Source organism: Phasianus colchicus, chromosome 2, assembly GCF_987193195.1.
Source record: "Phasianus colchicus chromosome 2, bPhaCol1.hap1.1, whole genome shotgun sequence".
NCBI classification, from domain to species: Eukaryota; Metazoa; Chordata; class Aves; order Galliformes; family Phasianidae; genus Phasianus; species Phasianus colchicus.
Window position 1 is genome coordinate 52,111,671 of NC_143437.1, and position 22,859 is coordinate 52,134,529.

The following is a 22,859-nucleotide window of genomic DNA, read 5'->3' on the forward strand; positions in this document are numbered from 1 at the left end:
CCAAATTTTAATTTTTCTCTGACCCAGTACAAGCTAAAATTGCCTCCTGCTCCCTGCCTGCACATACTCTCACAGCACAGCTTTGAAGTGGTGTCTACTTCATGCCAAGACTTTAACTCTGCCTTCTTTGCCTTCTGAGTAAAACACTGAGGTGGGGGGTGAAAGCCCTTAAGATTATGCCATCTTCTGTTTACTCCCTTACAAAAAATCTTTAAGCAGAAACTATACAATTAGTGCCCAGAGAACAGATTTTCTGAGATACAGCATGGGAAATATGTTGCTTAAGGGGAAAAATTCCAGCCCTCATTCCCATATCAGACCAAATACTTCCAGATCTATTTGTTCTTTTTTTTTTTTTCTTTTTCTTTTTTTTTTTTGTTATTTGTGGTATTTGCTGTTTATGAATATCTCCCAGTTGCTGCCATAATACAGTCACATGAGATCTTGTCAACACACTGCATATTACTGCCCTGTCAAATCTGTAAGAAGAACCTACTTCAAAAAGCTGACTGAAATCCCAGTTATAGCAATAGAAGTTCTTTCCAATACCCCATACTCTGTTTCAGAAGAAACTTTCTTCAGCTGCACGCATGCTTACCAAGCTGTGGCCCGTTAAGAGAATAACCAATACATGCAATGACCGTCATTCCATCTCCCATGGTCTCAGACCAGGACATTGGCCACCTGCATCTGAGATACGCACACATGCATCCCATTCTGTAACGTAAATACAGCTCTAACTGAGCTGTCTGAGGAAGAGGATTTCCTGCAGGAAATTTATTTTGTGCGGATGTTTTCCCCGTTCTCACGTCAGATAAGCGAGTTTCTTCTGCTGTGTCAATTAGAAAGCAACAAGGGGTAACTTGCCAAGGAAATGCATCTTTTCAATCTCCGTTGGCCTCAGGTCTGTTTCCTCAAGGAGCACAAGGGTAACTTTTTTTTTTTCCCTAAACTTTTTTTTCCTGAAACAACCATCTGAGGCAGGAGGAACACAGTCCAATCTGGTTTTCATTTCTGACTCCAGCCTCACAGGAAGCACGTATACAAATGTAAGTGATTCCATATCTTTCTTACGTAGAGCATAAAAACTAAAAACTACATCCCTAAAGCTCTGGGATTTCCCAACAGCAAAATAACACAGTCATGTTAAGATATGCTTCCATTTCAAGCTAACCTGATTTACACCAAATACACATAGCTTGTTCACGGTGTAGCTGGAGCTGCCACCCTGTTTCTAGGACTTCTGAGGACACAATACCACCTTACTGCTGCAAAAACATAATGATTTATCTGTGTCTTTTCTCTGTATGGAATTACGAGGGGAGGTAGTCTGTGTTTCTGGCCAAGAAAGAGGAGGAACTGCAGGAGGATGCTCAAAGTCAGCACAAGTGACTTGTCCTGCTGTGCTCCTGCCAGCACTACTGGTCCTACTAGTTGGCAATCAGCATGGATTAAAGGTATAACTAGCCTCAAACAGGCTGCTACATAGGACCAGTACAGCCAGACTTGGAAGAAAAAGCTTTGAGATTGTTGACAGGAAGGTGAATGACAACAGCATCCAAGCAAAACTATGAACTAAATGTTCACTATGTTGATATTAGTTAATATTTAGACACTTTTTTCTATCTCAGCATAAAAACTCTGAGAACTGTTGTGCCACTTTCATATAGCTATAGGCTACACCTTAGAGAGTCTCAAAAGAGAAAGTTAACAGGGGAACCTTTAATTTACTTTTAAAATTGATTATCTAATTTAATCAAGATTTACTTTCCCTTCATCTCCCTATCTTAGACAACTGTTATTGCTATTTCTTAGATGAAAGATGAGATCTTCAGATATTATATAAATCCCAGCATTTCACTTTAAGGGGAAAAAAAAAAAAAACAACTGAATACTGTGATGGTTAGCAAAATGCACGTAATCTGGAATTTACAAATGCAAGCTGATGTACTACAGAAGGATACTAAAGTTTTCAAAATCTGAAATTAATTCCCCATGTCACTTTACTTGTACAATCCGACCCAAATAAATGAAATATTTAAATATAGTGGGATGGATTGATTAAAGCCTTATGAAAAATAGAACATACAGACCCCTTAGGGAGGAAAAAAAACAAAAAACAAAAAAACAACAATCTATTGAATAATGAAAAAAATATCAGAAGTTTCCAAAGTTGCATAAAAAAGCTCAGGTTTTGTTCACCAAGACATGCATTGAATTTTGTATATTTATGTTTCACAAACTATACAGGCACTGAAGTAGTCTAGTTTATACAATTTAGATTACAAGAATGGTTTCATTTTTTGTTAGCTATGTTTTACAACACTAATTTTACATTACTATGTGTTACTAAATACAATAGCAGCCTTTACTGTATAAAACATGGATACATATTACATGGTTACCTGGCACGATGTTATTAAAACAAATTAAAAGTTTTGGGGGGATAATTTAAAAGTCTAAGTAGAAGATGATACTCAACCTGAGATACATTAGACACTTAGTTAATCAGTTGGGCTAGTTGATTTTTTGGAGAATAAGAACTATTAAATAGAAAGTTCTGTGATTGGAGTTAGAGCAGGAACTTCAATTATTTAACTATTACCTCCCCCTGCATTAACTTTTCCCATGCTCTGTAACATCTATAGATATACTTCATTTGTGCAGATAATTAACTTCTATTTGTCAATACAAATCATATACAACCACATATTCAGCTGAGCAAAAGATATCCCAGTTACATGATGTATGCACTATATTAATCTGTCATCTGAAAACGACATTAATTTTTTAACTTCCAGACCTGAAAGGCAGTGATGCAAAAATACAGCTGAAATTTAAAAAAATCAGCTTTTCTAAATGTTAAAAAGTTCCAGCAGAGGCTCTGTACTTCCTCTCAGATTCAGTGTGCTTTATTGACAGTAATCACAAAGCTAGACCACACGTTCAAGTGGTAACCTCTGCAGAAAAGTAAAAACTACACTTGTTATGTTTCACTGTATTTAGCTTTCTGCTGGATCAGGTTTGTGATAGCTGATGACAGAACAGGTGCCAGTACTCAGGAGGCAGTGGAACTAAACATACACAGCTGAGATAATCGAGAAGACATCATTATCACTGGAAAATTAGCTCCGAGGTCATTGAGATAGACACTACTCTTTATTAAGAGTTCTCTGCTGCAATTTCTAGGGGTTCCTGGACTTAAAATGTAAAGCAGTTTACTTCCAAATCTTCTCAATAGGGACATTTTGGGATATTGGTTTTATAGCCTAGAGGTATGGAAGACAGTGAACAGAGAACTCGCAGTGTGGTAATGAATCTGAAAAGCCACGGACTCTGGTTGGGCTGAAGTTGACAAAAGCACAGCGTCAAATGTCAGAATCCCAAAACAGAAGTTTGGGATTTTTCTGGAGAAATCTTGGCCAGAGCTGTGACAGAGACACTCAGAGATGCACAGTGGGTTAAATTTCCTAACAGCATGAGTGACTACAGCCACTTGAGATGCTTCAAGGTTTTGGAGACATCCACACAGCGATGGCAAACATGACACAAAACCTTCTGGGAGCCAGGGCAGCCAGAGCATCTCAGGTGGCACCAAGCACCTGTGTTTAGGCAACTAAATCCCAGCCTTCAGTCATGCTTGTGTTCAGAAGGAACATTACCCAGTCACAGCCTTTTATTTCACACTTGTTCTTCAAGCCTGTCCAGTTGTGGAGTGAAGGGGCTGAGCAGCCCATACAAAGGCAGTGGTTGCAAAGCTGATCTTTTTTTTTTTTTTCTGTGCATGATCACATCTGCTTCTCCTCTCTGAACAGACCAAAGTTCCGTTCCCACAAAGGCAAGGTATGTTTCATATTCCAAACCACTGGCTACTAGTAGAACACAGAGACATTGCCAACATGCCTGATGATACATAGTACACAGCTTCATGTTTCTTCGTTAAAAAAATGAGTGTTACCAATATCAAAAGAATATAATATGTAATGAATACTAAGTTAATAAACCACATACTCCGGTAACAGGTTCAGGACAGAATCTGAATAAGGTTTTTCCTCGTCAAAGGTCAATTTTTGTGTATGTCAAATACTGTGCCTAAATAGTCCCTGACACGTCTCAACACCTCTTCAGCTATTATCCCGCAAAGCCATTACAGCATTTCCTGCTATTTGCCACTAAAGGGCCACATGCATACCTGCTGATGTTTCTCTGAATTTGTCACTGGTCTTCTTCTTCCTCCATTTCCAAGGCTTAAAAATTTTGCCAATGGTAGAAAGTTTGCCCTTTCTCTTGAAGGGAGGAGTTTGGGATCCTGGGGCTGGTCCATCTGAGTTAGCGATTGAAGCTTTATCCAAGCCATCAACTGCACAAATAAACAAGAAAAGAAAAGGTCACTGAAGGATGGAAACCAAAACAGTAGCTAGCAGCTGAACTGTTCCACTGCCGGACTGCAAAAGGCTGTGTGGTGGTTCTCATTTTTCTGTTCCAGAAGGCAGACAATGGGCATTTTATAGCAACCTGCACCGCAAGCCAGTCCTCACCCTCATTAGCCCCACACTTCCCTTCTCTCAGCATCCCCACTACAGCCAGAGCAGCTGCTCACACCACCTCTGCTATGCCTGCTTCTGTGGTATCTCCTCTCTACTGAAGAATTCCTTTCAACACATTTACGTGATGTTTTTTCCCTATCTTTGGTAAAGCTGAATAACTAGCTATCATCACACAGAAAACAAAACCCATACAATGTACAAACATAAACTGTTTCTTCTGAGTAAAAATAAATAAATAAATAAATAAATAAATCCCTTTTTAAAAAAGCTCTACTGGTAACTGTTCTGGCTGTGGAACAGAATAGTTCAGTTTGATATTCCTGGTAATCAGTCATTCACAGAGGAGCCTGCCATGAGTCAAGTTCCATACTAATAAAACATATTTAACAATAAGCTTTTGGGTTGTAGCCAAAATTTAAAGCCAATATTCCTCATCGATGGCTGTAACACTGAGTTTTTGTGAACAAAATTAGCAGTTATTCCACAACAGGTGGTTAAATGTAGCATAAAGTTAAAAATGAATTTTCTGGAAATTTCCCTGAGAAGCCCGCGATTATGTATTTCTATATAAGAACTATGGTTTCTTAGAGCCTTCCACTCCTGAACCTCCAAATACTTCAAATGTGCTTAACTTTATTCACGTGAGAAGCTTCGCTGAAGTAAATGCTATTACTTATGTACATAAAATTAATCACAAGCTTAAATGTTTGCAGCATAAGGGTTCTGTAATTGCTTTCATTCATCTAAACATTCCAATTATAACCAATTCGGAACAGAGCTGATGCCACTGTCAACAGAAATAATGATAATCATAGATCATTAAATCAGAAAGTGCTATTCAAAGAAGGAAATATCACTGTTCCCATTTTACAGATGGAAAATATGAGGCACAGAACAGTTAAGTGTTTAATGTCATGTTTGCCGAATGGCTTCCTGAATCCTAGTCCTCTGTCCTAGTTGTTAAAAAGATGCATATTCATACACATATCATCACGGTGCAATCTTACTATTCTGTTTCTCAGAAAAATGGCATTTAATGAATCCTATATTTGTCCCAGACTTTAGATTGGTCTAGAATGCTATAAAAAAAAATCCTTACTGTGAGAAAGCTGATGTAATGCAATCAGAGTCCAAGAAACTTTATTCCTTAACACTGAAATGAAGTACTAGGACAAAAAGATCCATTATATAACTTCACTGAAATCTACAGAGTTAAAACCAGAGATAAATTTGTGTGAAAATGATAACATTCAAATCAAAAAATCTGAGTTAGGCTGTAGAATACAACAAATCCTATGCTGTTAGAGATGGAACAGATAGCTTAAGAAAACTTTGCCAGCAGAAATTATCATTATTCAGATACATGAGGATTTAATTTTTTTTTTTTTCCTCCGAGTGTTTTCCTTGGGTACTTTCTGGTCTATAACAAAGAGATAAAATGAAAGGATGGTATTGAAAAGTGTAACACCAAGATTTTGGTAAGGAGAAGGCCAGGTCTATCCCTTGCATGAGCAAACTTCCTTGCTTGCACATGCTAGAAAACATAACCAGGCAGTCCTTTGTGAAGCTTAGGATGAGTCCCTAACAGGTGGGTTGGCTGGCAAGAGATGGAGATCAGAAGGCACCAACATCAGCCAGCAAGCAGGTATGGAGGAAGAGAGAGGCATGGGGCAGCAGCAGGACCTCTGCAGGATTGCCTTGCCTGTAACTAAGGAATGCACTTCTCTCTAGGTTGGCAGTCAGTGTCTGTTGAGTGAAAGAAGTACAATTACTTGAAAGGTATTTACAAAGGTACAAAGTTCTTGGCAATTCTAGATGGCACAAAGAGGAGTGAGAGCCACAGGCAGTAACTCCGGAGAGCCAGGTTAGATATAAGGAACCAGGAGAATGGCACAGCACTGGAACAGGTTGGTGAATCTCTGTCCTTGGAGATTTTCAGGGCTTGACAAGGTGTGATCTCATCTGCTGTCAGCAGCCATCATGCTTGGAGTGAGAGACTGGACTATGTCCACCTTCCAGACAACATTTCTGCAGTGCTAGGGGATGTGGAAAGGCATGGTTACTTGTGAAATCTGTGCTAGGAAATCTTAAGAACCAGAAGAGAGATGCCGAAGAAAAGAAATGAGGATCTGGTGGCTGAAGAGTTCAGTCCTGGGACAAGAGCCAAGAATTATCTCACTGGCAGAGGCAGCCCATGAGTTCATTAGTGAAAGGCTACCCACTCCTTGGTGGCAGCAGGACAAAGCCCATGTTCTTGTCTTCAGTGGCTTAGAAAGGCTGGGTTACTGATGTGAAGAGCCTGCACCCTGGTGATAGACAGCACAGTCTCTATAAACACTGGAACACAGATCTTTTCAAATCCTCCTGGGTCACAGAACTCAGCCTACTGCAAACAACCACTTTCACAAAAGCCTTGTATAATTTTTTTCTCCTGTGCCTGCCACAGGAATGGAGGAGGATTAAGGTTCCAACAGTTCTCCACCGAGAAACATGAATTTGGATCACTTGCTGCTCTGCCCTCTGCTGAAAATATATAACTCTGAAATAGTGATATTCATCCCAGCTGAAGAAATCCATCTGCTTCAAATTAGCCAGTTTATGAAAAAAAGGATCAATTTAGTGGTGAGTGATTCTGTTTAGGAAGACTGCAACTCTTGAAAGCAGGATTCTACATTAACTCCTTGTGACAATAAAAGATGAGTTTATTTATCAAATGAGTTTCATGAGAGCTCACAATTAGGAATTTGCTTATCCCTCCAAGGAGTCCAAGGATAAGGCTGTTACAAAATGGAGATTGAGAAACATAATGAAATAAAAAAAGTTATTGCTGGAGGTAAGTTCTGTGTTAATGCTCCCTGAACATTCACTGTAAACAGTGTGGCTCTGACTGTTCTTGCTTCCATCAAGTTTTTGCTTCCAAAGGAAACCTCCAAACTGCTCCAACTTGCAGAGCTTTGGTTTCTATTTTAAAGCTGCTCTGAAGAGCATGAACTAGATTTGTTAAGCATAAAACTAAATGGGGAAGCATCTCATGCTCTACATGCTGAGGAACATTCAGTCTGGAGTACCACGATACAGCCAGCTCGAACCAAAACAGCTTCAACTGTTTTACTCCACATACTCATTCCCATCATGCTGCACTGCTTGCTAATGTAGACACAGTCTGAATAAATAGAGACAATGCATTGGTACCAGCAGTGCCCCAGATAATTTGAAAGGTCCAAAGTATCCCGTCCTGCACTGCTTGACACATCTGTGCCTGACCTTACTTACTAGCTAGAGGATAGCATTTAAATCATTATACTTAGGGATCTATCAGTCCAAGCAACAAAAGATACAAGGGAAATAAGTTGTAATGAACATCATCCTCTCAATGTATTAACCATTCCCACTGATGCCATCCCAAGCATTTTATTATGATCCCCAAGAGGAGATCTTGTAAAAGACCAACTGCAACGCTAACCAAGACACTGAAAAGTCAAATCACACTGGCAAAGGCTGTGAACTAACTGAACGAAGGAAACAAAAAGCCCTTCCCTGAGCTTGCAGGCAACCGCCAAAGATTAGATCAGTTTACAGATGACCTTGACTTTCCCATAAGCCACCAAAGACTGAAATGCTTTAACTTGCTTGACTCTAGGAAGGCTACTTTCAAGAAGTAATTTTGATCTCTGTATCTGTCTGAGGGACACTTGTGCTCTGAACGATCTTCAGAGATGTTGTGCAACTGCAGTAGCAGTATGAATTCCTTAGTTTTTTGGTGGCATGGTATGTTTCAGCACTGAGATGTTTGTGTCAGCACTGAAATACGCAAATACCTTCTTCAAGTAAGAACTTGCTTTACAAAATGCAACAAAAACTCTCCATCCAATTGTTTCAAGCAAGTCTGATAAAAATGCTCTTGAAATAAATAGCCGTGATTCCACTGGTTCCAGGCATTTTGGTCTAGAATGCAGTGAGGATATTCCTTTCTAAAGCTTTGGCTTAAGATAATTCAAGAACAGAAAAAAGACTTCTATTTATGCAGTATGTTGTTCTGTACTTTACTGATGGCAGTCAAACTAGCAAGTCAATAGAAGAAGCTAAATTCAAGACTGAATACTAGAAGTAACGCAGATTGTACATATATATGTATATATATATAAAAATCTTCCAGGAGAACCATATTTTAATAGGCAAAGGAACAAAATTACTGGCTGGTAGCTTAATGCTAGTAATTTGTGTCAGTGACAACTTAAAAAAAGACAAAACCTGGATAGTTAGATAGCTATCTAGCTACAGTAGGATTATACTCAAAAGGTCTTATTTAGAAGAATCAATTCCTGAACCTGAATAGTTTTAAGATTCTTTTCCCTATTAGTACATATTCACTTTTAGTCATAAGGAGAAGGAACTTATTAGGTAGACTGTGCTTTAAGCAAGTATGAACATATCTTATAAATTTCTGTAAAATTGCTGGAATCAACGCCACTGAAAAAGTTAAATTTGTTTATTCTATTCACAAAGACTCTTGAGATCCTGGAGTAAAAGCAATTAAGGCTACATCTAACAGAAGAAACAACAGAATTTAGGTGTATTTGTCAAGTGCTCCTGGGAGCCTGAAAGACTCTGATCACAAGCTCCCTGACTCTGAAAGTGTAGGTGCTGTAATTCATCACATTAACACTACCTGAAACCTCCACTTCTCTGCATGTGAAATAGAAACCTAGATGAGTCTCACAGCAGAGTAGTTTTGGTGATGAAGCCAGCCTAGGAAGTTTCTTCTCCACATTTCCATCTGCTCATTCTTGACCCTATAAAAATATGCCCTTCCTTCAGTTGTAAAAATACAGCTGTTCATCAGGCTGCATCACAAGTAGATCTCTGAATGATCCAGACCAAAAACACCTCCCCCTTTCCATCCTCCTTCCTTTTTTAAAAAGGTTATTTTTAATCTGTGTCACTGCAGTGCTGTACTCTTTAGCACAATCCTACAAAAGTTTGAAGTGTTGGGACTGGGGAGCAAGCTGTGACATGGGACAGATTGGGCAGGGTTGAGAGCCTAAATCAGCTTCACAGCTGCAACCAGAATACTGTGAAACTGTAGCCACGGCCACAACAGCACTGAACAGTTTAGCATACACCACGTGCCTGTGCCTGAATGAATCCATTAAATTCATGCGTTCCTCATCTTTCCTGAAAGAACAGTGTTGAAACTTCCTGTCCTTCCTTATCAAAGAACACCCTACCTGCGAGAGGGAGTAGTAGTCCTCTACAGAAAGCAATCTGGAGGCCATTCAGCCAAGAACAAGAGAGAGAACACCGTGAAGAAGGGGATGTTGTGCTCATATACCTCAATTAAGTAGCTAAATTAACTTACTTCCAAAGATATGGGAATTCACGTGTACATAACTGATGCAGAGAGTATGGGCCTTCTTTGACAAGAACAGTTACTCTGCTTAGATAAGAATCACTTGAATCATTGAGTGGGAAAATGCACGGAACCAAGTGCTCCACTGACACTGATGTCAGTGATGAGCTATGGGTAGTACTGGCACTGTGTATCTCACTTGCAATATTAATGTGGTATCACTCCACTGAGCTGGGGGAAGGATAACTTTTGTTGCAATACGAGTGACCTGGGATATTGTCATATCTAATTGTAAATTAATTGAGAAGTGCAACAGAAGATGCAGCAGATTCAGTTCAAAGTTACCTTTTACTGTGGATTTAGGTCAGCAGAATTTCTATACTACTACCAGTTGGTTGGTTCAGTCATTTTTTTCTTCCTGTTACTGCACCCCAGATGTCAGCAGGAGTGTGCTGCAAAAGTCATCTTGGTTTATTGAGACCTCAAAACCTCTTTTTGACAGTGTTATGATTTTCTATACAGTCTTGCCAAAGGGAACAGAGTTTGAAGTCATGGTTCTTATGCCAGCAAAATCAACATGTTTGTGCAGCTGCATATTATCCCAATTTAGTGACAAGAACAATAACTCATTGACTTGCTATAGAGTATGGTAAGCTGCTTATTCCCCCAGCTTACTGGAAAAAAAAGCAAGACACTGCATGGTAAAATGTTTGACATGGTCATTAAAAAACAGAAGTCATTCTGACACAATCAATGTCATTTTTAATAAATCTCCCAAATTCTGTAATGTTATAACAATTTTTCTTGACCAAAACCAGATGGAAAGACAGGTCTTTTTCCTCTCTCCTTTCTCGCTTTCTACTTGGAAGGAAGAAAATGCAACTAATCCCCAGTGAATAAACTGACAAATTGGAGAGCTATAATATACCTCAGAGCAGCACAATGAGTTGGCATCCGAATGCTTTTGCCTAGCCATACATCTGGAGTTTAACTTTGGGGAATCTCTGTCATGAGCTAATTGACTTGATTGTGTTTTAATTAAATGAAAGGAAAAAGCTGAAGTTCAAATGTAGGAGGCTGAATGGTAATTTCCATATGGAACTGCCAATGTTGCAGAATGTTAATTGGGCCTCCTGCTGGCAATGAGCTAAACAGGGTGGGCAGTGGCTACTTCAGATGGGATCAGGCTGCTGCTTGAAAGCAGCCAATGTGGCTAGTGGGTGAAGCCACCTGGGGAAGCCGTAGCCTGAATGCCCCCAGGTTTCTTTGACAGTATATGCACCTTTTGGGTTCACGGAGCCATATGCGAACCAGCAGTGCTGAAGTTCAGAAAGCTGAACCACTATGAGACTGAACCACACAATTCCCATCTCACCACAGGCAAAATGTTGCCTTGCTGCAGAAAGCCAAGCACAGTGCGGGGCAGGAAATCCAGCTATTACATCTGTAGACTAGAGGCCATATTCTGTTCCCCCCTTTAGTGAGAATTCCCTGCCTAAGCTCTGCATAAAGCACAGACACTGCTACACAGGCACTTACAATGGATGGGAGACTATGCTCCCCCTAAAACAACGTGATGCACATCCAAGGCTCCAACATGTTAGCTCTATGCTGCAGGAAAAAACAAGCCAGGAAATCCTATGTTAAGTTAGGTCTGCTGCAAACTCTGCATGGCTCTTTTCTTCCTTTCAGCCAGCACCACATTAACCATGCACAGACACTTCTAAAGCCTTTGGAGAACAGCATGTTAGCATGGAAGAGGAACACCCTGCCACCCAGAGCACAGTTGCTGTGCACAGAGAGGAACATGAGCCAAGTCACACATTTCAGATTTCAGCAATGATGCTGACTCCAACATGCATTTATTCAAGCTCTCTCTCAGTTGTACACTTGGGATTGATTTGCTTAGAGCCTGGGAGAGCTTGTTTAGCTGTCTGTCTTTTGGGCAGGAACTCCTCATCCCACAAGTAACTGCTTCCCAGCAGGCAAGCAGGGGACTTCAGTTTGGCTTTCCATTGCCTTACACAGGAAAGAGAGAAAAAGGCAGTGTTAAAACGAGGGCTTAAGACACATTTGCTGCTTCAGTTTCTCACCCTGTCAGGATTTCTGTTCTAACTACATGAGGGTAAACTACGAAGCACCTCTTTGCCTTAGAGTTACCTTCAGTGTTGCTCTTTTTTAACTGTTTGCTTATTTGGTTACAACAGCCACATCTTAAGTGTTGTCGGTTGTGTTAATTCACAAACTATCACATTTAGTTAACACAGGTAACTACAGCAACCTAAATGCAGATGAAGTGTTTGTAACATGCAACTTCGGAGTTACTTCTCAGTATGGTTTTCATTTCCATGGGGTTAATTCTACTGAGAAAAAAAATAGATAAATAAAGTGGCTTTAGTGCACTGTATAGAGACAACAGAAATTCCACAGGCAATACAACCAAACTAGGCCATAGTGAACTGCCCTTTTCATCCCTGTGTAGAGCTTCCTACCATATCCACAAGGGCAAGTGAGCTGATGGGGGGTGGTTCTGGGACACTAATGTAGCTGTTACACCTCTATAATCACACTTTCCCTGCTTTCACCTGTTTCTCATGTCAAAATGCACGAGGGATTTGCTTAAGGAATGAATAAAAATAAGGCTTGTAATATGCCCACCAACATGCTTGCAAAGTATTTATATTTTGGCATCATGTAGCCTTTATCAGAACATCCGCACCACCTCTTGATCTCCAGCCCAGTGTTTAATTTCCATCCCTTTGGCTTTCCCAGAAAGGAATAAACAAATCCTCAGCAATTCCACTATACGGGCCCGAAAGTGATCTGGCCGCAATGGTCTCGATACCTCCTTGCCGACCAGAACACGGGTGGCTCTGACCAGAAGAAAAGGGATCATCAGTTTAAGGCAGGTTTATTCCTCTCTCTTCAACCCCAGTACTCCAGTGCAAAGAAGTAAATGGGAATTTTCCAGACAGTTACATCTTCCAGATATATGAAAAATGGGGGTTAAGGGTCACATTCTGGATCCTAACAACTTTTCCACAGAAACGAGGAAAAGCTCAGGTGCGGAAATAGAGATGTGAGAGGAAAAAAGAAAACAATGAAAAAGCAGTGTGTGTGAAAGAGCAACCAAACTGTTGAGGATTGAAAATTAATGCTTTCTGAATCAGGGTGATTTATCCGTTCATGTCCTGAAGTTCAGTAGTATAGATTTATATTAATAGTTTTAAATGATCTTTTTGGATGATTCTGTAATCTAACCTCAAGGTACAGTTCATGTACCCATCTTATTAAATCCCATAATGGTATTTTCAACTCGTCACTTCTGAAAACCAGAACTGGAGATACTTCCTTACAGATTGACTTTTCTGGATACAGTCTTAATACAGGGGACAAAAGTACCTCTTATGAGGTACTTTTACTTTATAGGTATTTTTCGCCACAGACAATTGAGAAAACCTCCCAACAGATACTGGCTACTAGAAACTGATCTGAAGTGAGCATGTGGCCCCTTCTCCTGTGTAATACTAAACAGGAATAAAACTAAGAACATTTTTTGCAGTAATTAATGCATATGTACTACTACTCAAGCTGAGATAAAAGCAGGCTAAATGCATGTCCCTTGGAATTCTCTGACCCCATTGTCATTCTTCTGCGTTGCTTTGAGCTGCTCCGCATCCGCCTGAGGGCCCAGGAGGCCCCTTACCACCCATCTGATCACAAATCTCTGCTGAGTATCGGGATGGCAGGGGCAGGCCACACCCCTGCTGCTCTCCAGTGCCACTTCATCCCCAGTAAGATGGAAGATCCAACAGGTATGCTACACCACGGTTGAACCGGAAAGGCCCAGACTCAAGACTTCCCAGAAACTTCATGAGAAATACAATTGGTGGGAATTTGTTATAAGAAAAACTGAAACGAGCAAAGGACAGCCTCGTAGCCTAGTGCGAGTGTTGCTGGGCAGTCCCTGTTTCCTCAGACTGCAGGCTCGGTTGTTTAACTGTGACCCCTCTCAGGAGCCTGCAGAGCAAATCAGCACACCATCAGATGGCCTGAACAACTCACTGCCAAAGCCAAGTTAAAAACGCAGCAAAATGGGAAAAACACAGCCAAAGCTACTCTGGGCTTTTCCTGGAAGGCTCTTTCTGGCTTCACTCTTTTCATACCTAAGCAACCGCAGGCTTGGGGCCACTTCAGGGCTAACTGGCTGCTCCACCTGCAGGCTGACATCACCCTGGGTGAGGATTTAGGCTGCTCAACACCCACCTGCCCTGCTGTGCAGGCTCCCTGACTCACATGGTGCCTTTCCACCATCCTCTCAGTGCACCTGGACAGACAGAGGTGTTTCCTCACAACTGAAGAGCTGTGCTGCTCATCTTGGTACAACCAGTAGTGGGATGCATCTCCATATCGCTTTAGAGAGGTGCTGCACACTCAGTCATCTCCACTCATGTTTTCACAGCATCTTGGTTTGCTCTGCTGGTCACTATTTGTGAGGCTACACTTTATCACTGAGCTGAACCAGAAGAAAAAAACCTACCTTCTTGTGAGGGGTTTTAAAACCAAATCAGTTCCTTATTACATTACAAGACGGTCCAGCAAAAAGTTTGCTGACTAGACTGAGCTGGTTGGTGTGCCTAGGGCAGGAATAAATGGGAGGGGACAGGAAAGAATAGGAACAAGTCTGGGGGGGATGGGAGAGTTTTACCAGGAAGGCAGCGCCTGAGCCTGCTGTCTGTGGCCTAAAGGTCTCACATGGGTGAGAACTCCTCCTCACAGCAGGACATCCTGACCCCTACATCACATCAAAGGCTCTTGCACCTGGAGAGCTAACAGTTAGCTATTTCTCCTTTCTGTGTGAAGGAAGATGGAAAGGTGGTTATACCGCTATACTCCCCTGCCTATCCTATCTTGACTCGTTCCTGACCATTCAACATACTTGCCAAAAACAATTACACAAGATTACACGTGTGCTTTTCCCATTATTATATGTCTTTGACCAAATCTTCCACAATTACCATGTTTATAAATCTGAGAGCAGGTATGGTTCTGGGGGCTCCCAAGCCAACACTTCCTCATGTTTAAGCAAAACAACAAGGAGCTCTTGACCTACAATTATCAGAGCATTCACATACAAAAAATGCCGAGGAGAAATTTGGTCAGTCATGTAATTAAATCCCCTACACACAGCCCAGAACTCACTGTGCTGCCTTTTAAAGGCGACATTTTCCTTCATACTGGCACCACTTCAACATCTTTTCTCTAGTACAAGAAACAGCATATTGCACTTGTCCAAACACATGTGAGTCAAACCTGAAGCAAACAGTTTCTTTTTGTGACCCAGCTGGCCTCCAAACCCCCACAGCAGAGGTCAAGGGCACTTTTAAATCCAGCTAGCCAATTTCTGAACGTTGCCGTCATTATAAATGTTTATGCAAGCTATTAGCCCTGAAGTCTTTGTAGAGAAAACCATGTTTATTTTATTTTTTTAGCCGCCTTTAAAATATTTGTCTTTGTTGCTAGATACCAGCTTGGATAAACAGTAATAATACAACTCATGCACACTCACAAGAAAGTGCTAACGATAAAACAGTTCCCCTCAGTCAAAACGCCAATTTGTCAATTCTAAAGCCACGGTGCATGAAAACTGTTCATATTTTTCTGTACGAGTAATGCTAGGATCCCAGTAAGTAAGAAGTTATCTCATTTGCTGTGAGGAAATGGGAGTCACCAAACTGCAGCTGACTTTTATTCAGCATCATGTTTCATTGCTCTCCTCACGCTTCACCACACAGCACACAGCTGTTTTATTCCCTGTATCTTGTTCCTTATTAGGGACAGAGTGGGGAAAATCAGACACAAGCTGACATATTTGTCAGCTCAGCTGCTCACCCTTTACCAGTTTAAATTCTGATGCTGAGGGGCGGGTTCATGTAAAAGGACATGTCCATACACAGTTTGCAATGGGATTTAGTTATACTTTAAAAAAAAAAAAAAAAAAAGCAGCATGTTCTCTTTCTTACACCATGAAGACAGTAATTCCATCAAACAAGCTGGCAGCATCTTAAATTACTACAGAAAAACTCACAATTACAGTACCATCTTTAAGTAGATCTGAAGTACGTACTCATATACATTTTAGACAATTTGTTTATTGAATCAGTATTTATGAAAGCTGCCATGTGTGCTGGGCCTAGACAGGGGAGCCCAGGTGCCCTTTGTAGGTCTTTATTCCTGAAGGACCCTGACCAAATGGACAAGGGGGTCCTGTGGCTTAGTGAAGCTGTGGGTGGTGAGAAGCTGTCCTGTCACCAGAGAAGACACTGAGAACACACTCAGTTTTTCCAGCAGAATTTTCCATTATCCCCTAGGGGAAAATAATGACACTAAAAGCACCATAAACACAGCAAACACATAACTGATATCTTCATTTCCCCCTTTCCTTGTTTCATGCTGTATTTCTGGTCACTATTTCTGCTCCACTCTCCATTAGTAACAAATGACTTGTATTATCATGGTTCTTAAGAGGTGTAGTCATAGATCAGGACCTCTTTGTGACAAGAGCTGTACAAACAAATAACAGAGACCTTTTTTGCATCAATGCAAGAGCTTAAATAACAGATTTCTGACTTTTCATTGCCACGCTCAGCTGTTGAGTTTCAAATAATTTTTAAAATCATGCCAATTGCTAGATATCTAATTTATTTATTTACTTTTCTAAGTACATGCTCTCAATCTTACTGGCATTGAACAACAATCATAGAATATATTTTTGTAATCCACACGCTAAAATAAAGTATCAACATGAACTCCTATGAAGCAGTTTAAACTGAATTATTTTAGCAGGAAGTGGGTGAGCATCCCTCAAGCCTCAAAGCAACTATAAAACACAAGACCCCATCCTCTCCCTACCAATGCATGCTCACGCTATACCATCCCAGAATGTAACAATGCTCATTTAGCACTTAGCTTCAGCATGCATCATTTTATGAGTGCCAAACATGCTGTAAGTGATGCACTTGTCTGACGTGAAGTAACTATGACCACTCAGCTCCACTGATGTATGACGCTGCTGTGAACATGAATAGTCAATTCTGTGGTCTCTTGAAAAAAAATGCCAGAAACATCATGACCAATGCAAGCGATATAAACATAACTTAAAATCAGCTATGAACATGAATAATTCAATTTCAGCATCATTCACTGTCACACTTTCATTGAAGTCAGGAGCAAACCTAGAGCTGCCCAAACGTTTAAAAATTACAGTGCATTGTGGTTTCACAATTCAGAAGCAGAGAGAAGCAGCGTGTTCTGCTCCTGGGCTAGGAGACAACTGAAATTCTTGAGTATGTAGGAACTGCAGCTGATATTACCAGTTATTTTATAAAGTGATTGGCAGGGAAGAGCCAATCCCACCTCCTCAGGGGAAGAGTACTGTGTTAAAGACTAACCCAATCACAGTTGACATGTAACACACTTAAAACAAACTGAGTAAGTGTAACACCTAAGAGTAGTACCTCAGAGACAATTCTGCATCAAAAGGTTAGGCAGTAAAAAGAGTATGTGGAGTTGAGGACTAAGGCTGCATTTTCCCACTCTGTGAGCACTATGTTCATATTCATGCAGATGAACAGAACACAAGCACCTGTATTTAGTTGTGTGTTAAAAGGAAGTGTCTGATTAGGAAAAAAAAAGAAGTGAAAAGAGCTCAAATATTACTGGAAGGCTTGGCAACTATTTCTAGCAGCTCAAATCAGGATTGGAAATTCAATATTGTCTTAAGTAAAGTATGTACAGCATCAGGGTTCAACAAATTCACTTTGGCTTTCCTTAATCTCTGTAAAGTTTTCTTTTTTAAACTACTACCAAATGTTTTCCTAGAGAGGGAACATTCTGTGATAGAGCACACGTCTGTCTCCAGCAATCCCTGGGAAAGAGAGCCATCTCTTAGAAAGCCCATAGGAATACTTTAGGAACAGCCATCCTCAGTTCCTGCCTGCCCAGACTGCTCCTCATGATGGGCTTTCACGTGGATTCAACAGCTTTGGACAGCACAAGAGAGAGAGCAAGCTATTTAATCATTAATTTAATAAGCAAATAACTCCATGGTCAGATTCTTCCACAAAGAGACAGCAAATGCCAAGTTCCTCTGGTACTGTTTGCATTGGGGTCTTACTCCAGGGTTGTTCCAGCTGTGGCTCCCCAGCACTCTCTGCTACCTGACTGCACTGCACAGACTCACTTGAGGCTCCTCCAGCAGCAACTTGCCTCCATCAGAAAACACCACCTCCTCCAGGGGGGGAAAAAAAAAAAAAAAGGTTGGAAAAGCATTGTTAACCTTCACTGAGTATTTTCTTGTTCTAGAAGGAATAAAATGAAATTAAAACAAGTTGTTAACTGGCTTTCTTTTAATACCCCTGTCTAAAATTAAAAATAATATATTAAACTTGAACAGCAGAGGTACGCATGATGTAACTAAAAGTTTCTTGGCAAATCTTATATTTCATATTTATATGAATAGCAAGTCACCAGGAAATGGCTCTTTAAAATTTCTCACTTAAAAATAAAACAAAACTTTCCAGGTTCATGTTTGTGAAAGGCAGCTTGAGAAAACAGCACTGGGTGAAACGGAGGGCTGTGCCCACCACACTGAAAGGTTCTTTATATCTAAACCCAGAGACTGCTGCCAGAGCACTTGTGCTTCCATTTTAACCGATAGTCGATAAGGAATATTTTGAAAACTGTAACAGTTGTCTTATAAGTTGTGCAACAGAAATTTACAGCAAGAATATAATGTAAATCATAATCCAATACTAAAAGCATTAACAAATAATTGTGACTGTACACTTGTATATCTCTCTCTGTGGGCCTCCGGCCACAAGTCTTGGGTTAGAGAAGGAAAAGTTCCTGTCAGTATGTCAGGAAAAAACCAAAAAGCAACAAAACCCCACCATCAGTACAACACCATCCATAGTTGTGTTGAGATAAACTAACGACTGGCTCTCTCACACAACTTCACAGGAAGCTACAGGCTAGAAGAGGCTGCTGGATGTCCTTGTAAAAGACTTTGCTCTCTCTTACTGAAGGTTCATCAGGTGCACTGTCCCAGCACTATCCTAACTTCCCTTCTCTTTCACCACAAAAACATGCCTTTCTACTTCTTCACACTCCAAAGAAGAACGTCTTTGTTTGTCTTAAAATTTTGCTGCCCACGTGTAAAAAATAAACCTGCCCAAAATAGATGAAGCACAGATCAATTTATAAAGAAATCGAATAAGACAAAATAAACCTCTCTAGATTTGCAAGCTTTCCTTGCATTGACATCCAGGCATGCAAGTAAGTACTGCTTAAACCAATAAAGCATAGACTACATGCTGGTATTTATTCTTTTTTTTTTTTTTTTTTTTTTAAATGAGATTGAACTGCCTGGTATTTATTTAAGAAATGGATGATTTAATTAGCTCTGCCTCCTCTGTTCTTCCTCCACTCACTCCTCACCCTATGTGGAATTTACTGTATACAGAGAGAGTGAAAAAAAAAAATAAATTAGAACATAGCAATGAGACTTCTGGCCCCACAGATACAGAGGGTGTGTCAGTTCTTCAGGGTTAAAAAAAACTGATCCGTGCCATCAGACACCCTGAAAAAAAGTCAGGGAGGCTCAGTTCTGCCCTGCTGGTATATATCCCTCAGGGAAAAAAACAGGTTGCCAATTATGCTAAACAGCAGCACTCCCATCCAGGGGCTGTCACGATGTAATTATATTATCTGTTAAACCGCAGGCAGAGTAACAGAGATGTGGGAGGAGAGAGGAGTTTGCTCCTTCTGACAGACTAAAAGGACAATCAACCACAACACAGGGTTAACTCACTACTTATCTCCAGATGTAGTCTACCATTACCATGAACTCGCTTAATGAAGGACTAATTTTTGGTTCTTCTCATCCTGTAGGGATGTTCCTTGCAGTGTTTTCCTTTTGCGGTTAAGCAAACCCTGGATGTACTGCAGGCTGCACAACAGGGAGATATGTTTTCTCTACAAGGACAGCTGGCTGAAAGATGGGAACACAAAAATCCAAGGCCTGGCTTTGTTCAGTTCTTCTCACTTAGTTATTTAATCTGTGGCTTTCAGTTCATCAGGTCTTGCAAGCTCCAACTGTAGCGAGGAAAGGGAATGACAATATTTAATTCCCACAGAAGCCATTTTCAGGACTGATTAATGCTCACAGAAGACTTCAGAGTTGTGAGATGCAAATCTTCCTAGTCCATGTCAGGGTGATGAGCTGTGACCTTCATTTCTACATGTTAAGATGCTGTGTGATCCCTATCCGAATTTGGGGCTACATCAGCAGAAAAGCTTACGTCACCTTGAGGTAAGGTTTCAGCAAGCCCCACTTTCACAGCCTGGGAAGTGCTTGCTGGCCTGGGCTGAGCAGGGAGAACCTTGGGCTAAGGGATAGTAAGCATCTGGGGGTAGATGCCATGAACAACACTTGGCTTTTTAAGAGCCTAGCAATTTTCAAGGGTTGTTTTTTTTTTTTCCTACCTTCTTATGGCATGATCCTACAGATTCAATACTGACATTGGATACTTTTCCCTGCAAGCCAATTTTAATTACACATTTTATACTAAGCTACCGGTCTTCTAGGTACATCAAATGTTTCAGAAGTAAACTGTTTGCCTTGCCTTATTGGGTCTTATGGAAGTTTGCCCTCCTTCTCTTCTCCTTGCTCACCTCTAGCAGAAATGGTAAAACCAAAACAGCAGGAGGAACACTACCAAAGGGGAGGTAAGGCAGAGGTGTCGCTGTAAGTACTCAGGATGTTTTTTCAGTCTCAGATCTCTGAATTCCCCCAGACTTTTCCAACAAAAACTTTTGTCCTCTCTTCAGAATCATGTTCATCATACAGTAAACATAATGGTGTTGTTGAACAAAATGCTTTAAAAGCCAAGCACCACGGTCATGTAGTTTCTGCAACACTTTGTAGTTAACATCTCTCTCTTTCCCCATTGGCTCATGTTCTGCTACTCTCTACAACTTTCCCTTCCAACTAAAGCACAGATCATTTTTCATTTCTCCTTGGTGCTTGTCCAGCTCCCAACAACTTGGCTTAATCCACAGCTTTCAAGTCATCCATATTATTGTTCACTCACACAGCCTCTTTCATGTCTCACCATCAGACCTTATGTGTTTCTTTCACATTGTGCGTCAAAAGTGGCAATACATGAGCAAGAAACAGCAATAGCATTTTCTTCTCAAGTAATCAAGTCTGGTATTCTCTTAGAAGACTGAATCAGCCTTCCAAAACTTTTCACTTTGAGTATTTAAGCACTACTCCACAATTAGTGAAGTTGTTTTAAATCATGTGGATTTTTAATACTAATTATTGATACTAACATTTTCATTCTTTTTATGAAACACTTGAAAAATTAATCAGAAGAGGAGAACCATGCATGATCGTATAACACACAAAACAACAAAACCACTACTCCCTTCTTTGTATCAACATAAAAGAGGCCAGATCAGCAGTGTACTGGAACACTACTTCACGTTTTCAGAACAAGAATATTCTAAGCATCTATGCCAAAACCAACATTTCCTTCCACTCATAAAGGCAATAAATCTACCAAACTGAAAGAAACAAACCAGTAATCTTCAGACACATTGAATGCATTTACAGGACAGGAAACACACAGCCAGCTTTGAGTTATTAACAATGAAATAAATTATAACACATTATGTACGTATAATTTAAACATGCCCAATTTCTTGGCAACGAACTGTTTGGTGATTTTTTTCCTCATAAAGACAGCCAGTATCTAAAAATCGTTTCCCACCAGCTTATAATGACTTTAAGTGAACACGTGAGTCTAACTACTTGACTGTATCCCATTGAATCAATGTGCTTCATAAACACACAATGAAAGTGTCATTTCTTTGTTGACTCATCCAAGATTTAAGGAGTTAAAAAGAAAAGCCCACTCAGATTAGTTTTCAGCCTTGATGACTTCATATTGCTTGCTATGACAGGTAAACTTCAAGTAAGTTGAATCTCTGGGGGCTATAAGCAAGGAAAGCAACTAGGATGAAAGTAACAAGGCAGGTGGTCCCACCCTATTCATAGTCGCATCATGTTTTTATCTCAGGATGCTACTGTACTGGCTAATGTCACTTGTTTGTTGCCCAAACGTTAGAAACCTCCATGCATCCATTAAGAAGGAGAGGCTGGCAACCTACAAGCCACGTTGAGTTTTACCACAGACCCATGGTCAATAAGTGTTGGTTAATAACAAGTATCACAGGCTTCTTACTCCCTACAGTGCCTGCAGAAACCAAGCAGGGGCACATTAGAGCACAACTTGGGCCTGTAGCATCATGACTTTTCCATGAACAGAAACCTTTTGGTATCTGTGCAACAACACACACTGACTTATATGAGTGTCTGAGATGCATCAATGGAGGCTGCAGCTTGTTGAGGACAAAGATATAAGACTGCCACACAGAACAGGCTTCCCAGACTCAATTTCATTCATGGTAAGGGATATTTTTTCTTAGATCAGGTGGCTGCCAAACAGAAGCTTGGATCCAAATCGCTTTCTGTTCTATCCTTGCTCTGAAGGCAGAGGGCAAGAAGAGTTCAGTGGAAAAGATCCAGTGAAATGAGAACAATTTCATAACCCCTCAATAAAAGTCTGGGTTGCAAACCCTACAAATTGTACCAATGGTGACAGACCCAATAGATCCCCAGTCAAGAGTTAATTTTCTGAGTTGAAGCCTCAAGCATTAAAGAAAAATTCTTAAGCCAGAAAAAGAGGCCCTCTGTGACTGTAGGTCTTGCAAGTAATATGGTCACAGATCAATCTTCATGGTCTATCACAGTTATTCCCATTGTGCAAAACGTCTATTTAGCTTTAATCAATAAATACTAGAGATTGCCTGTATTTGTAAGAAATTATTTTCAA

At 40.4% G+C, this 22,859-nt stretch overlaps 1 protein-coding gene across 4 annotated transcripts in view; it reads right to left on the reverse strand.

The window, feature by feature from the left end:
- The window catches only part of PHACTR2 (phosphatase and actin regulator 2), a 120,717-nt gene that overhangs the window by 40,249 nt on the left and 57,609 nt on the right, over positions 1-22,859 (reverse strand). For all 4 annotated transcript variants that reach the window (XM_090135693.1, XM_090135695.1, XM_090135694.1 and 1 more), the window contains exon 2: positions 4,193-4,360. In XM_090135693.1, the coding sequence (XP_089991819.1) occupies positions 4,193-4,360 (168 nt within the window). The remainder of the gene's footprint in view (positions 1-4,192; positions 4,361-22,859) is intronic.